The following is a 15,137-nucleotide window of genomic DNA, read 5'->3' on the forward strand; positions in this document are numbered from 1 at the left end:
ACCTCCTGAGCAAAAATAAATAAATAGTGGCATGAAAACAAACGGACTGTTTCTCCCTGGAATATAGAGAGCCAAATTTAATAAAGCCATGGAGTCCCTGAAAGAAGCGCACGTTAATTCTAAAAATTCGGCTTGAATATGAAAGAGCAAACTGGATAATGTAGGGCAACATTACCCGGTAAACAGGATAAATAAAATAAACAATAAAGGGAGGCAATTATGAATTGAAACGATCACATAAAACCATAATAACAAGCTCAATTTACCAGCGTTTTGATGTTAACATTCTACCATCAGAAAATACATTACGATGGGGGACAGATATGAATCTGCTTGCCCTCGCAGACGTGCGAGTGGTCAGCAGAGCTATAGAGAATATCTCAGCGTAAGAAATAGCTCCCTGTTTTAGATGAGGAGCTAATGGGTATGGGAAGAATGAGTGTGAGGTGACCCTGGAACTTAGTGCGGTAGCAGAGAATACAGCTACACAGGAGTTTGCATTTTTTCAAAAAAGCAACAACTAATCGTTTTGAGCTTAGTAAGAATTACATTTTCATCAAGCGGTGTATAGTCTCTGATCGATCAATAAGTGGTTCATGGAAATTACAGTTTATATGTGATGAAATACGTACTAGATCACGTTTTACCTAACTTTAAGTAATATACAGATGGGATTTACTAATGGTCTCACTTGGAATAATTTTGCATTAAAACAATAGTTTCAGTGGTGATAAAATACGTGGTGGATTTGTTATTAGCGTCAAAAGACGGGAAAATAAACGTATATGAAAAATCACCACCTTGGTAAAATTAGTTGGAGGAAAAGAAAAATGTAACATATTTGGTGTTTTTCAATTTCTAAGGGAAAAAACCTGGGATCAGGAAGAAACTATGCGTTCTGTGCATGGCTAAACTAATCTCGCATGTTCAGAAAAAATGTAAGGGGTTTTCAGTTTTGATAGACATTCTATACCGTCATTCTCTGAAACTGCTAATACGCTTATAGAATTAAATCAATGTATAAGTAACACTGTTGGCTTGCTGATTAAAAGGTAACATTTTGAATGCTAACGAAATGTACACTTTCTTTTCCAGAAAAAGGGGTTTCATTTTCTCTGGTCAAAATGTCCTTGGAGACTGCGATACTGAGGAAAGCAGTTAGTAATAGTTAGTAAAAGTAAACGTATCTGGATACGGCTATAAATGGAGTTCCGGATAAGTGAGGCTAGTTCCTGTGTGTTCTTAACCTATGGTTCACTCTAGTAGGTGCACACCTTATACCGCGAAGAATATGTGTTAGTGGATTTAATTTGAAAGGGGTCATTTTCAATTCCGTTTCAAATTGGGTAAGCAGAAGGATTGAAATGTTTTTGAAAATGTTTTAAAACGTTTCTTAAGAAAAAGGGAGTGGAAACATTTGAATGGTGTCAAATGCCCTGAACCCTAAGAATTTCCCGTAAAGACTGATCAACTTCACTGGAAATTGTTGGAACAGGTGGGATGTCATTATAAAACGACTAAGAAACACCAGTCTCTACTCAAAGTGTACAATTACTTTGAAATTCTATTATTTCCTTAGGAAAATTATGAAGGGATGTAATCTTAAATTGACTAGTTACTCAAATAGGTTTATTTTTATTTAACATGTGTTCATAGGAAAAATGATCAGTTCCCTGGGGTCATGGTCTTTGGGTAAATACACACATGTGCTTTGTTCATTCTGCATATAGAAGGGAAGTATATGTTAACAGGGGATGACAGTTACTCCAAATGGTTTATGATATAAGTACTGGGATAATTTCATTTTGGGTTTCAACAAAAAATTTGCAACATTGGAATATTGGAGTGTGGGTGTCTGCGAGGGTTATGTTGATAATTACATAATCTGAAACTCGTCTGAGAGATTGCCAGTAGAATAAGGGAGTTGTCATGGAAGGTGACGTCAGAATGCTTTAATGCATGGGGGAGATATTTTTGTCACAACAAGTGTGTGAGAAGCTCAAATGCACCCTACTGGCTGAAGAGTGAGGGATAACTGTGTCTGATGGCCTGTGAACTATATCTGAAATAGACATGCTGGAATGATGTGTGTTGAATTAAGAAGGTTGAATTTGAGTTAAAGTAAGCACTAAGGACTGTTATTCCTAATTTGGGTTGGACAATTTATACAACTTTTTAGTTGTGATTTGGATATAGAACTGTTTAAATTTACTAGGCCTAGGGAAGCTCTGGAAACTAATCCTGAGACAGGGAGGTTGACAGAATTTACAGAATATTAGATTAAGGGTTTTGTTTATTTTGTTTATTATGTCATTAGAATTTTAATGTTAAATTGTATTGATATTATTAATTGAATAAAAGGTTTATAGTCTGTTTTGCGATAACACCCAAGGATGGAGAAGAGACCAAGTTTACTTACATTACGAGTAGTGGTAATTTTTTGCAAATATGCAGTTATCATTTATTTTTCTATTTTTTCTTGGATGGTCAATTTATTTTTGTTTTGAGGAACATAAGTGTATATTGTTCCTGATGAGGGATAGATATAAATTGACTAAAATTGATTTGAGAATGTTTTAGGAAATTAGGAGTAGTGACTTATATGATATAGGAACTGCATTGGAGATCTGAGGGGGATCATAAATGAAGATTATAATAGTGGAGGGGTGTTATTTCTAGAAACTATGTATATTATTAGAGAAGAGACCTCACAGAAAAGGAAGGACAGCTGGCTGTGAAAAATGTAGAAATATAAAATATAGAGACAATTCTAAAAATACAATTGAACATTATACAGATTATGGTAAAAGTGATAAGTGGTGGAATTCTGAACACTATAGCAAAAGTTTAAGAAACTTATGACTGAGTTTTGTTAGGATTGGATATTCTTCCAACTGGAAGACACTTGACTGATTACATATTATTCCTACAGCAGTTGCTGTAGGGACCATAATTTGGCTATCATTATGTATAACTATATCAATGGCAGGAGGCAAGGTATTTGAGACAGAATGTTTACATAGGGCTGTTATTTAAATATTACAAATCCGTGATCTTGCTATAAGAAGAAAGTCTGTTGTCAGGAAATAACCCATGTGTTAGTGTGTATGTCCCCAGGAAAAAACAGCACATAAGAGGCTAGATGGAAGGGCATGGGCTGAATTCTGGAGACTGAGTGTACATCAAGATACACCAGGCTGGAGGTATACCATACAGCACCTGCAGTGGTAAAGATCGCTATGGCTCTCTTCGGTGGGTGAATAATTCTCACAAAAAGTAAGGTCCAGCTGAATAATGGGTGAGCTTGAAAACACCATGACAGAGGAACCAAGTTAGAGAGAAAGACTAGATTCCACTGTAGACATACTGGGTTTGGTTTGGGAGCTACGTGTTTTATTTGTTAATGCATCATGATGTGAAAAAGGATAGATGTTAGGGTAGTTGTACTCTAGACAACATGTTGAAGGCATTGATGTGAAAGCATATGCAGTGTTAAATTACTTCAAAAAGAGAAATTGTTGATTAAGAATATGCATATGCTTATCAGTTGAAATGGAGCAGATGGAAACAAAATAAAAAATGACATGATTTGGGAACACCTCTCAGAACCTGGGGCCGAAAGAGGAAGACTGGGTAAAAGCAAGAGGAAGCTTATTAGAGCTTTTATTTTTGTGGAGTCCAGCAGAAAAGTATCCTGGAGGCATAGAGTCAGGTGAAGAGAGAGTGGGAATTGTCATGGTCTCAGATTTCGGTATTCGTGAATATATTTATGCATAACACATAACATTGTCAATACTGTTATGTTTTGTCCTTTGCTTTCCAAGTCTTATGCTTAGGAACCTGAACCAGGACGAGAGGTTCCACATCTGATGATCCAAGGGGACCAGAAGGACCTCTCCCAGCGATACCAGGAGATCTAGTCTACGTTCGAGTGGGATCAACCGAGGAGAGAAGGACCCTACGAGGTGGCCAGAACAACGTTAACTGCTGTCCAGGCGGGAGCCCGGAAGGAGCAGGAGCGGCAGAGGAGATTGAGACGCCGGGGAGGAGCCAAGAAACCAGCAGACCAAGTGGAAGCCAGGATAGACAACACTGGAGAAAAAGACTGCAAACAATCGATATTCTCTCCTGTGGGGCCAGAGAGTCCAGGGTTGGGGGACAATAACATGCCTGCCAATCCTAGTGAGTACCTGTTGAGGCAGACCTCCCTGACAGAAGCCCTCCACAGTGGGACCCCAAAATACCACCTACAGAATGGGAACAACTCTTCCCTGAAATCGATGCCTTTCCAGATGGAAGCCCAGTCCAGTCAGAGGAGGGAGCTCCAGGGGAAGGAAGACAAAGGGAGACCCCACAAGAAGGAGGAGAAGGAAGAGTCTCGCAGGCTGAAGAAGAGGAGGATTTCCCCACAAATTACTTTTCAGCTCTTGAATGGTCCCCGTAACAGACAATTGAAGTTAGAACAACAAAATAATAATGACATTGCCATGACAAGAGCAACAGTAAACACTGGTACAGGAACAACAGACTCACACATAATCAAGCAGTATGGTGAAAACAGGAAGAGAAGAGAGGAACCCGCTGAACAATCTAAGAAGACTGACAAGGTTAGCATTTCTGTTCCACCTCAAATCATAACAGAAACAGGAGAACAGAAGTCAATCTCAATCAAGAGGATCAAACCTCTGCCTGAGACTGCATTCTGTGGATGGACACATCATCAGACAAAGGGAGAAGTCATCTGGGACCCGAAAGGATGTGACCTGACGGTAACCAAAAAAGAAGATAAGTGGTTGCTTACCTTGAATAAGATCGAACATGCTAAAGGTGAAGAATTTATAGTTGAAATAGCAAGAACAAGGTTAACTGAAGGAACTAGTGTAACTGTTATTAGAATTGGTCCTATGCCAATACCTGAACAGGAGGAGCCTGTGACAACCAGAACAACGACAACAACAGTGGCAGCTGTTACAAAGACTACGGTGGTCACCACTAGGCTAATGTCTACTGCTCTTATCAAGCATTCCACTGTACACACAAAGAAACCTGAAGCATCAGGGTCAGGAGGGTTTTTTACTGACATTTGGAACTTTCTAGCAAACTCTAACAATCTACCTCGAGAAAAGGACATTGCGATTCCAACTGAAACTGTAACTCCAACTGATACCTTAACCCTAGAACTGTACAAGGACAAATCATTGAAGATATTAGTAAAAAATGAATGGTATAAATGGGCTCAATATACAGCCTTAAAATGAAAACTGACAAATTGCTTATTATGTGCACCCTCTCCGCTGACAGAATTAGTGGTGGTACCTAATCCTTAGGATTATAGGGACTGTGCTGACTTTAATAAGAACTTTTGTCATTTGAGTAGATCAGAAAGGCCTTATGGTCCAGCTGAATGTTTGTCATATTTGGGAAATCCATCCTATCAAAGATATTACAACCAAGCTGGCTGGGGAAAATGGTGTCAAGAATTGGATATATGGGTGGAACCACAAAAGTAAGAGGCCCCATATAAATATCAAATAGATTATCAACAACCGTATGAATGTTTTAACAGCACGAAAGGACAGAATGAGATGGGAAAGTTTAAAGGTAAATGTGGGATCACATGGCACTTAACTAAGGACACCAATTGGAATGCAGACACTCCAGAAAGGGCTATTTATCAAGCGGCTGGTAGTTGGGAGGGAAAAGTATTTGTTCATGACGATTGTCAAAATCAAACTCTAGCGCTACCATTAATTGCACCGTATGAAGAACAGACTATGGTAGTGGCAGATTTCTTCTGGGTATGTGGAAGGCAAAGGTTAAGGGCAACATTACCAAATGGATGGACAGGCCTTTGTGCAAGAGTTAGGTTGATTCAACAGATAAGTGTCACTGAATGGGATCCTGGTGAGTCTAAGCAAAATACAAAAAATAGAGTAAGGAGGGAATATAAATCTGACCCCAAGGTCTATTTAGATGCAATAGGACAACCTAGAGGAGTTCCTAACAAGTACAAAGCAAGAGATGAGATTAAGTCAGGATTTGAATCAATATTCCTGTGGATAACACCTAATAAGAACTTAGAGTGGATTAATTATATTTACTATAACCAACAAAGATTCATTGATTATACTGACTCTGCATTGACAGCTTTGGGAGAACAGGTAGAGGCAACCAGTAGAATGACATGGCAGAATAGACAAGCTCTCAATTGGCTCTTAGCAGAAAAAGGAGGTGTTTGTGTCATGTTTGGGGATGAATGTTGCACCTTTATTCCCAATAACACTGCAATTTAATGTACTACATGCTCATTGCTTTTTCACAGTATATTCATTTATTGAAGGTGTTTAATTTTTGTTTCCAACTGTATCTTTTACTCCTATTTGTGTTATTGATTGGAGATGCTTGGTCCAGTTGGGTTGTGTGACATATTCATATTCATTTCATCTTCTATTTGTATGTATATAGTTGATGTTAATTTTGCCTTCATCCTTCTTGGTGTTCTTTAAAGTGTTTTTATGTGAGACTGTTCAGTCTCAGAGGGGGAATTATGTTGGAGCAAACCATTGAGGAAAGCTCAGCATTGCATGTAGATAGGTTTGGCTGCTAGGCTGAAGTAGCAAGGACATGCACATTAAGAAAAGATGATATCCAGGCCATATGACACCCAGACCATACTCTATTTTTGTAGATATACATTAACCAAGACCATACGTGCATTCATGACAGCTGAACGTGCTGTGGTCAGCAGGGTACAGGAAGAAAGATATAGGCAAGATAACTGATGACTAACACGTAAAACATAAGCATGCAGTACATACATTATTTTTAGAACATGGAAAGAGCTCTGCCATCGTTGTAACCAAAAGCAGATACTAAGGGGGAGTAACTTTATTTACATATGTGATGTACACAAATATTATGTATGTATAAAAGCAGAGCCAGTGCTAAGAAGCGGCGGCTGTTCCGCGGACCAGCACGGCTCTTAATAACTTGTATTAAAGTCTACATTGAATTCACAAAGTTCTTCTGAGAGTATTATATTTCTGAAACAATTATCTACGACAGTACTTCCTGTATATAGCCATGTTATTACCTGGTACTTCCTGTATATAGCCATGTTATTACCTGGTACTTCCTGTATATGTTATGTTATATGCCATGTTATTGCCTGTTATCGCTGCACATTGACTCAGTACTGTTGGAAAAGTACCCATAAGTAAGCATGTCACTGTTAGTCTACACCTGTTGTTTACGAAGTGACAAATACAATTTGATTTCCACAGTCTGCTGCCTCAGAGTCTTTAGATACTTTTGTATCTTTTAATTGTTTTTTTTTTATACTTTTAATTTTTTTATTTCACCTTTATTTAACCAGGTAGGCTAGTTGAGAACACCTTTATTTAACCAGGTAGGCTAGTTGAGAACACCTTTATTTAACCAGGTAGGCTAGTTGAGAACACCTTTATTTAACCAGGTAGGCTAGTAGAGAACACCTTTATTTAACCAGGTAGGCTAGTTGAGAACACCTTTATTTAACCAGGTAGGCTAGTTGAGAACACCTTTATTTAACCAGGTAGGCTAGTTGAGAACACCTTTATTTAACCAGGTAGGCTAGTTGAGAACACCTTTATTTAACCAGGTAGGCTAGTTGAGAACACCTTTATTTAACCAGGTAGGCTAGTTGAGAACACCTTTATTTAACCAGGTAGGCTAGTTGAGAACACCTTTATTTAACCAGGTAGGCTAGTTGAGAACACCTTTATTTAACCAGGTAGGCTAGTTGAGAACACCTTTATTTAACCAGGTAGGCTAGTTGAGAACACCTTTATTTAACCAGGTAGGCTAGTTGAGAACACCTTTATTTAACCAGGTAGGCTAGTTGAGAACACCTTTATTTAACCAGGTAGGCTAGTTGAGAACACCTTTATTTAACCAGGTAGGCTAGTTGAGAACACCTTTATTTAACCAGGTAGGCTAGTAGAGAACACCTTTATTTAACCAGGTAGGCTAGTAGAGAACACCTTTATTTAACCAGGTAGGCTAGTAGAGAACACCTTTATTTAACCAGGTAGGCTAGTTGAGAACACCTTTATTTAACCAGGTAGGCTAGTTGAGAACACCTTTATTTAACCAGGTAGGCTAGTTGAGAACACCTTTATTTAACCAGGTAGGCTAGTTGAGAACACCTTTATTTAACCAGGTAGGCTAGTTGAGAACACCTTTATTTAACCAGGTAGGCTAGTTGAGAACACCTTTATTTAACCAGGTAGGCTAGTTGAGAACACCTTTATTTAACCAGGTAGGCTAGTTGAGAACACCTTTATTTAACCAGGTAGGCTAGTTGAGAACACCTTTATTTAACCAGGTAGGCTAGTTGAGAACACCTTTATTTAACCAGGTAGGCTAGTTGAGAACACCTTTATTTAACCAGGTAGGCTAGTTGAGAACACCTTTATTTAACCAGGTAGGCTAGTTGAGAACACCTTTATTTAACCAGGTAGGCTAGTAGAGAACACCTTTATTTAACCAGGTAGGCTAGTAGAGAACACCTTTATTTAACCAGGTAGGCTAGTAGAGAACACCTTTATTTAACCAGGTAGGCTAGTTGAGAACACCTTTATTTAACCAGGTAGGCTAGTTGAGAACACCTTTATTTAACCAGGTAGGCTAGTTGAGAACACCTTTATTTAACCAGGTAGGCTAGTTGAGAACACCTTTATTTAACCAGGTAGGCTAGTTGAGAACACCTTTATTTAACCAGGTAGGCTAGTTGAGAACACCTTTATTTAACCAGGTAGGCTAGTTGAGAACACCTTTATTTAACCAGGTAGGCTAGTTGAGAACACCTTTATTTAACCAGGTAGGCTAGTTGAGAACACCTTTATTTAACCAGGTAGGCTAGTTGAGAACACCTTTATTTAACCAGGTAGGCTAGTTGAGAACACCTTTATTTAACCAGGTAGGCTAGTTGAGAACACCTTTATTTAACCAGGTAGGCTAGTTGAGAACACCTTTATTTAACCAGGTAGGCTAGTTGAGAACACCTTTATTTAACCAGGTAGGCTAGTAGAGAACACCTTTATTTAACCAGGTAGGCTAGTAGAGAACACCTTTATTTAACCAGGTAGGCTAGTAGAGAACACCTTTATTTAACCAGGTAGGCTAGTTGAGAACACCTTTATTTAACCAGGTAGGCTAGTTGAGAACACCTTTATTTAACCAGGTAGGCTAGTAGAGAACACCTTTATTTAACCAGGTAGGCTAGTTGAGAACACCTTTATTTAACCAGGTAGGCTAGTTGAGAACACCTTTATTTAACCAGGTAGGCTAGTTGAGAACACCTTTATTTAACCAGGTAGGCTAGTTGAGAACACCTTTATTTAACCAGGTAGGCTAGTTGAGAACACCTTTATTTAACCAGGTAGGCTAGTTGAGAACACCTTTATTTAACCAGGTAGGCTAGTTGAGAACACCTTTATTTAACCAGGTAGGCTAGTAGAGAACACCTTTATTTAACCAGGTAGGCTAGTAGAGAACACCTTTATTTAACCAGGTAGGCTAGTTGAGAACACCTTTATTTAACCAGGTAGGCTAGTTGAGAACACCTTTATTTAACCAGGTAGGCTAGTTGAGAACACCTTTATTTAACCAGGTAGGCTAGTTGAGAACACCTTTATTTAACCAGGTAGGCTAGTTGAGAACACCTTTATTTAACCAGGTAGGCTAGTTGAGAACACCTTTATTTAACCAGGTAGGCTAGTTGAGAACACCTTTATTTAACCAGGTAGGCCAGTTGAGAACACCTTTATTTAACCAGGTAGGCTAGTTGAGAACACCTTTATTTAACCAGGTAGGCTAGTTGAGAACACCTTTATTTAACCAGGTAGGCTAGTTGAGAACAAGTTCTCATTTGCAACTGCGACCTGGCCAAGATAAAGCTTAGCAGTGTGAACAGACAACACAGAGTTACACATGGAGTAAACAATTAACAAGTCAATAACACAGTAGAAAAAAAAGAGAGTCTATATACATTGTGTGCAAAAGGCATGAGGAGGTAGGCGAATAATTACAATTTTGCAGATTAACACTGGAGTGATAAATGATCAGATGGTCATGTACAGGTAGAGATATTGGTGTGCAAAAGAGCAGAAAAGTAAATAAATAAAAACAGCATGGGGATGAGGTAGGTAAAAATGGGTGGGCTATTTACCGATAGACTATGTACAGCTGCAGCGATCGGTTAGCTGCTCAGATAGCAGATGTTTGAAGTTGGTGAGGGAGATAAAAGTCTCCAACTTCAGCGATTTTTGCAATTCGTTCCAGTCACAGGCAGTAGAGTACTGTAACGAAAGGCGGCCAAATGAGGTGTTGGCTTTAGGGATGATCAGTGAGATACACCTGCTGGAGCGCGTGCTACGGGTGGGTGTTGCCATCGTGACCAGTGAACTGAGATAAGGCGGAGCTTTACCTAGCATGGACTTGTAGATGACCTGGAGCCAGTGGGTCTGGCGACGAATATGTAGCGAGGGCCAGCCGACTAGAGCATACAGGTCGCAGTGGTGGGTGGTATAAGGTGCTTTAGTGACTGTGATAAACTGCATCCAGTTTGCTGAGTAGAGTGTTGGAAGCTATTTTGTAGATGACATCGCCGAAGTCGAAGATCGGTAGGATAGTCAGTTTTACTAGGGTAAGTTTGGCGGCGTGAGTGAAGGAGGCTTTGTTGCGGAATGGAAAGCCGACTCTAGATTTGATTTTCGATTGGAGATGTTTGATATGAGTCTGGAAGGAGGGTTTACAGTCTAGCCAGACACCTAGGTACTTATAGATGTCCACATATTCAAGGTCGGAACCATCCAGGGTGGTGATGCTAGTCAGGCGTGCGGGTGCAGGCAGCGAACGGTTGAAAAGTATGCATTTGTTTTTACTAGCGTTTAAGAGCAGTTGGAGGCCACGGAAGGAGTGTTGTATGGCATTGAAGCTCGTTTGGAGGTTAGATAGCACAGTGTTCAAGGACGGGCCAGAAGTATATAGAATGGTGTCGTCTGCGTAGAGGTGGATCAGGGAATCGCCCGCAGCAAGAGCAACATCCTTGATATATACAGAGAAAAGAGTCGGCCCGAGAATTGAACCCTGTGGCACCCCCATAGAGACTGCCAGAGGACCGGACAGCATGCCCTCCGATTTGACACACTGAACTCTGTCTGCAAAGTAGTTGGTGAACCAGTTACGGCAGTCATCAGAAAAACCGAGGCTACTGAGTCTGCCGATAAGAATATGGTGATTGACAGGGTTGAAAGCCTTGGCAAGGTCGATGAAGATGGCTGCACAGTACTGTCTTTTATCGATGGCGGTTATGATATCGTTCAGTACCTTGAGCGTGGCTGAGGTGCACCCGTGACCGGCTCGGAAACCAGATTGCACAGCGGAGAAGGTACGGTGGGATTCGAGATGGTCAGTGACCTGTTTGTTGACTTGGCTTTCGAAGACCTTAGATAGGCAGGGCATAATGGATATAGGTCTGTAACAGTTTGGGTCCAGGGTGTCTCCCCCTTTGAAGAGGGGGATGACTGCGGCAGCTTTCCAATCCTTGGGGATCTCAGACGATATGAAAGAGAGGTTGAACAGGCTGGTAATAGGGGTTGCGACAATGGCGGCGGATAGTTTCAGAAATAGAGGGTCCAGATTGTCAAGCCCAGCTGATTTGTACGGGTCCAGGTTTTGTCCAGGTTTTGCAGCTCCCGAACATCTGCTATCTGGATTTGGGTAAAGGAGAACCTGGAGAGGCTTGGGCGAGTAGCTGCGGGGGGGCCGGAGCTGTTGGCCGAGGTTGGAGTAGCCAGGCGGAAGGCATGGCCAGCCGTTGAGAAATGCTTGTTGAAATGCTTGTTGAAGTATAATTACAAGCATTTCTCAAGTGTCAAAGGCTTTTATTGACAATTACATGAAGTTGATGCAAAGAGTCAATATTTGCAGTGTTGACCCTTTTTTTTCAAGACCTCTGCAATCCGCCCTGGCACGTTGTCAATTAACTTCTGGGCCACATCCTGACTGATGGCAGCCCATTCTTGCATAATCAATGCTTGGAGTTTGTCAGAATTTGTGGGGTTTTGTTTGTCCACCCGCCTCTTGAGGATTGACCACAAGTTCTCAATGGGATTAAGGTCTGGGGAGTTTCCTGGCCATGGACCCAACATATCGATGTTTTGTACCCCGAGCCACTTAGTTATCACTTTTGCCTTATGGCAAGGTGCTCCATCATGCCGGAAAAGGCATTGTTCGTCACCAAACTGTTCCTGGATGGTTGGGAGAAGTTGCTCTCGGAGGATGTGTTGGTACCATTCTTTATTCATGGCTGTGTTCGTAGGCAAAATTGTGAGTGAGCCCACTTCCTTGGCTGAGAAGCAACCCCACCCATTACTGTTGGCATGACACAGGACTGATGGTAGCTCTCACCTTGTCTTCTCCAGGCAAGCTTTTTTCCGGATGCTCCAAACAATCGGAAAGGGAATTCATTAGAGAAAATGACTTTACCCCAGTCCTCAGCAGTCCAATCCCTGTAACTTTTGCAGAATATCAGTCTGTCCTTGATGTTTTTCCTGGAGAGAAGTGGCTTCTTTGCTGCCCTTCTTGACACCATGCCATCCTCCAAGAGTCTTCGCCTCACTGTGCGTGCAGATGCACTCACACCTGCCTGCTGCCATTCCTGAGCAGGCTCTGTTCTGGTGGTGCCCCGATCCCGCAGCTGAATCATCTTTAGGAGACGGTCCTGGCGCTTGCTGGACTTTCTTGGGCACCCTGAAACCTTCTTCACAACAATTGAACCGCTCTCCTTGAAGTTCTTGATGATCCGATAAATGGTTGATTTAGGTGCAATCTTACTGGCAGCAATATCCTTGCCTGTGAAGCCCTTTTTGTGCAAAGCAATGATGACGGCACGCGTTTCCTTGCAGGTAACCATGGATGACAGAGGAAGAACAATGATTCCAAGCACCACCATTCTTTTAAAGCTTCCAGTCTGTTATTCGAACTCAATCGGCATGACAGAGTGATCTCCAGCCTTGTCTTCGTCAACACGTACACCTGTGTTAACGAGAGAATCACTGACATGATGTTTGCTGGTCCTTTTGTGGCAGGGCTGAAATGCAGTGGAAATGTTTTTTGGGGATTCAATTCATTTGCATGGCAAATAGGGACTTTGCAATTAATTGCAATTCATCTGATCAGTCTTCATAACATTCTGGAGTCTATGCAAATTGCCACCATACAAACTGAGGCAGCAGACTTTGTGAAAAATAATATTTGTGTCTTTCTCAAAACTTTTGTCCACAACTGTAGAGACCAGTAGTAGAGAGTTAACCTAGCTGTGCAGTTGACCTTAGAGACCAGCAGTAGAGAGATAACCTACCTGTGCAGTTGACCTTAGAGACCAGCAGTAGAGAGATAACCTAGCTGTGCAGTTGACCTTAGAGACCAGCAGTTGAGAGTTAACCTAGCTGTGCAGTTGACCTTAGAGACCAGCAGTAGAGAGTTAACCTAGCTGTGCAGTTGACCTTAGAGACCAGCAGTAGAGAGTTAACCTAGCTGTGCAGTTGACCTTAGAGACCAGCAGTAGAGAGATAACCTAGCTGTCCAGTTGACCTTAGAGACCAGTAGTAGAGAGATAACCTACCTGTGCGGTTGACCTTAGAGACCAGTAGTAGTGAGTTTAAGACCTCATCTTCGTCCTGTTCGTCTAGAACCTTACATTGGCGCAGGTAGGGAGTCAGTTTACCAGGCGAGATGTAGCGACTTAAGATGTAGCGGTTACTCTCCACTGACTCCCACAGAGACTCCGTGTCCTCACCTCCATTCTCCATCTCTACACACACATACAGTGAAAGATGTTTACTATACCCATCTCTACACACAGTGAAAGATGTTTACTATACCCATCTCTACACACACACGTACAGTGAAAGATGCTTACTATACCCATCTCTACACACAGTGAAAGATGTTTACTATACCCATCTCTACACACACACAGTGACAGATGTTTACTATACCCATCTCTACACACAGTGAAAGATGTAGGTTTACTATACCCATCTCTACACACAGTGAAAGATGTAGGTTTACTATACCCATCTCTACACACACACAGTGAAAGATGTAGGTTTACTATATCCATCTCTACACACAGTGACAGATGTTTACTATACCCATCTATACACACACACAGTGAAATATGTAGGTTTACTATACCCATCTCTACACACAGTGAAAGATGTAGGTTTACTATACCCATCTCTACACACACACAGTGAAAGATGTAGGTTTACTATATCCATCTCTACACACAGTGACAGATGTTTACTATACCCATCTCTACACACAGTGAAAGATGTAGGTTTACTATACCCATCTCTACACACACACCGTGAAAGATGTAGGTTTACTATACCCATCTCTACACACACACAGTAAAAAATGTAGGTTTACTATATCCATCTCTACACACACACACACACAGTGAAAGATGTAGGTTTACTATACCCATCTCTACACACACACCGTGAAAGATGTAGGTTTACTATACCCATCTCTACACACACACAGTAAAAAATGTAGGTTTACTATATCCATCTCTACACACACACACACACAGTGAAAGATGTAGGTTTACTATACCCACCTCTACACACACACCGTGAAAGATGTAGGTTTACTATACCCATCTCTACACACAGTGAAAGATGTAGGTTTACTATACCCATCTCTACACACACACAGTGAAAGATGTAGGTTTACTATACCCACCTCTACACACACACAGTGAAAGATGTAGGTTTACTATATCCGTCTCTACACACACACACACACACACACACACACACACACACACACACACACACACACACACACACACACACACACACACACACACACACACAGTGAATGATGTTTACTATATCCATCTCTACACACACACAGTGAATGATGTTTACTATATCCATCTCTCTCTATATATAGAGCCTTGTAAAAGTATTCACAACCCTTGGTGTTTTTTCTATTTAGTTGCATTACAACCTGACCTCTAACCCTAACCCTAACCCTTACAACCTGACCTCTAACCCTAACCCTAACCCTTACAACCT

General features: G+C 41.0%; 1 protein-coding gene across 2 annotated transcripts in view; it reads right to left on the bottom strand.

Annotated features, from left to right (window-relative positions):
• Window positions 1-15,137, bottom strand: part of LOC110518051 (caspase recruitment domain-containing protein 11) — a 118,693-nt gene that overhangs the window by 88,181 nt on the left and 15,375 nt on the right. For both annotated transcript variants that reach the window (XM_036972243.1, XM_036972242.1), the window contains one exon: window positions 13,670-13,858. In XM_036972243.1, the coding sequence (XP_036828138.1) occupies window positions 13,670-13,858 (189 nt within the window). The remainder of the gene's footprint in view (window positions 1-13,669; window positions 13,859-15,137) is intronic.

This window comes from Oncorhynchus mykiss, unplaced genomic scaffold (genome assembly GCF_013265735.2).
Source record: "Oncorhynchus mykiss isolate Arlee unplaced genomic scaffold, USDA_OmykA_1.1 un_scaffold_130, whole genome shotgun sequence".
Lineage (NCBI taxonomy): Eukaryota > Metazoa > Chordata > Actinopteri > Salmoniformes > Salmonidae > Oncorhynchus > Oncorhynchus mykiss.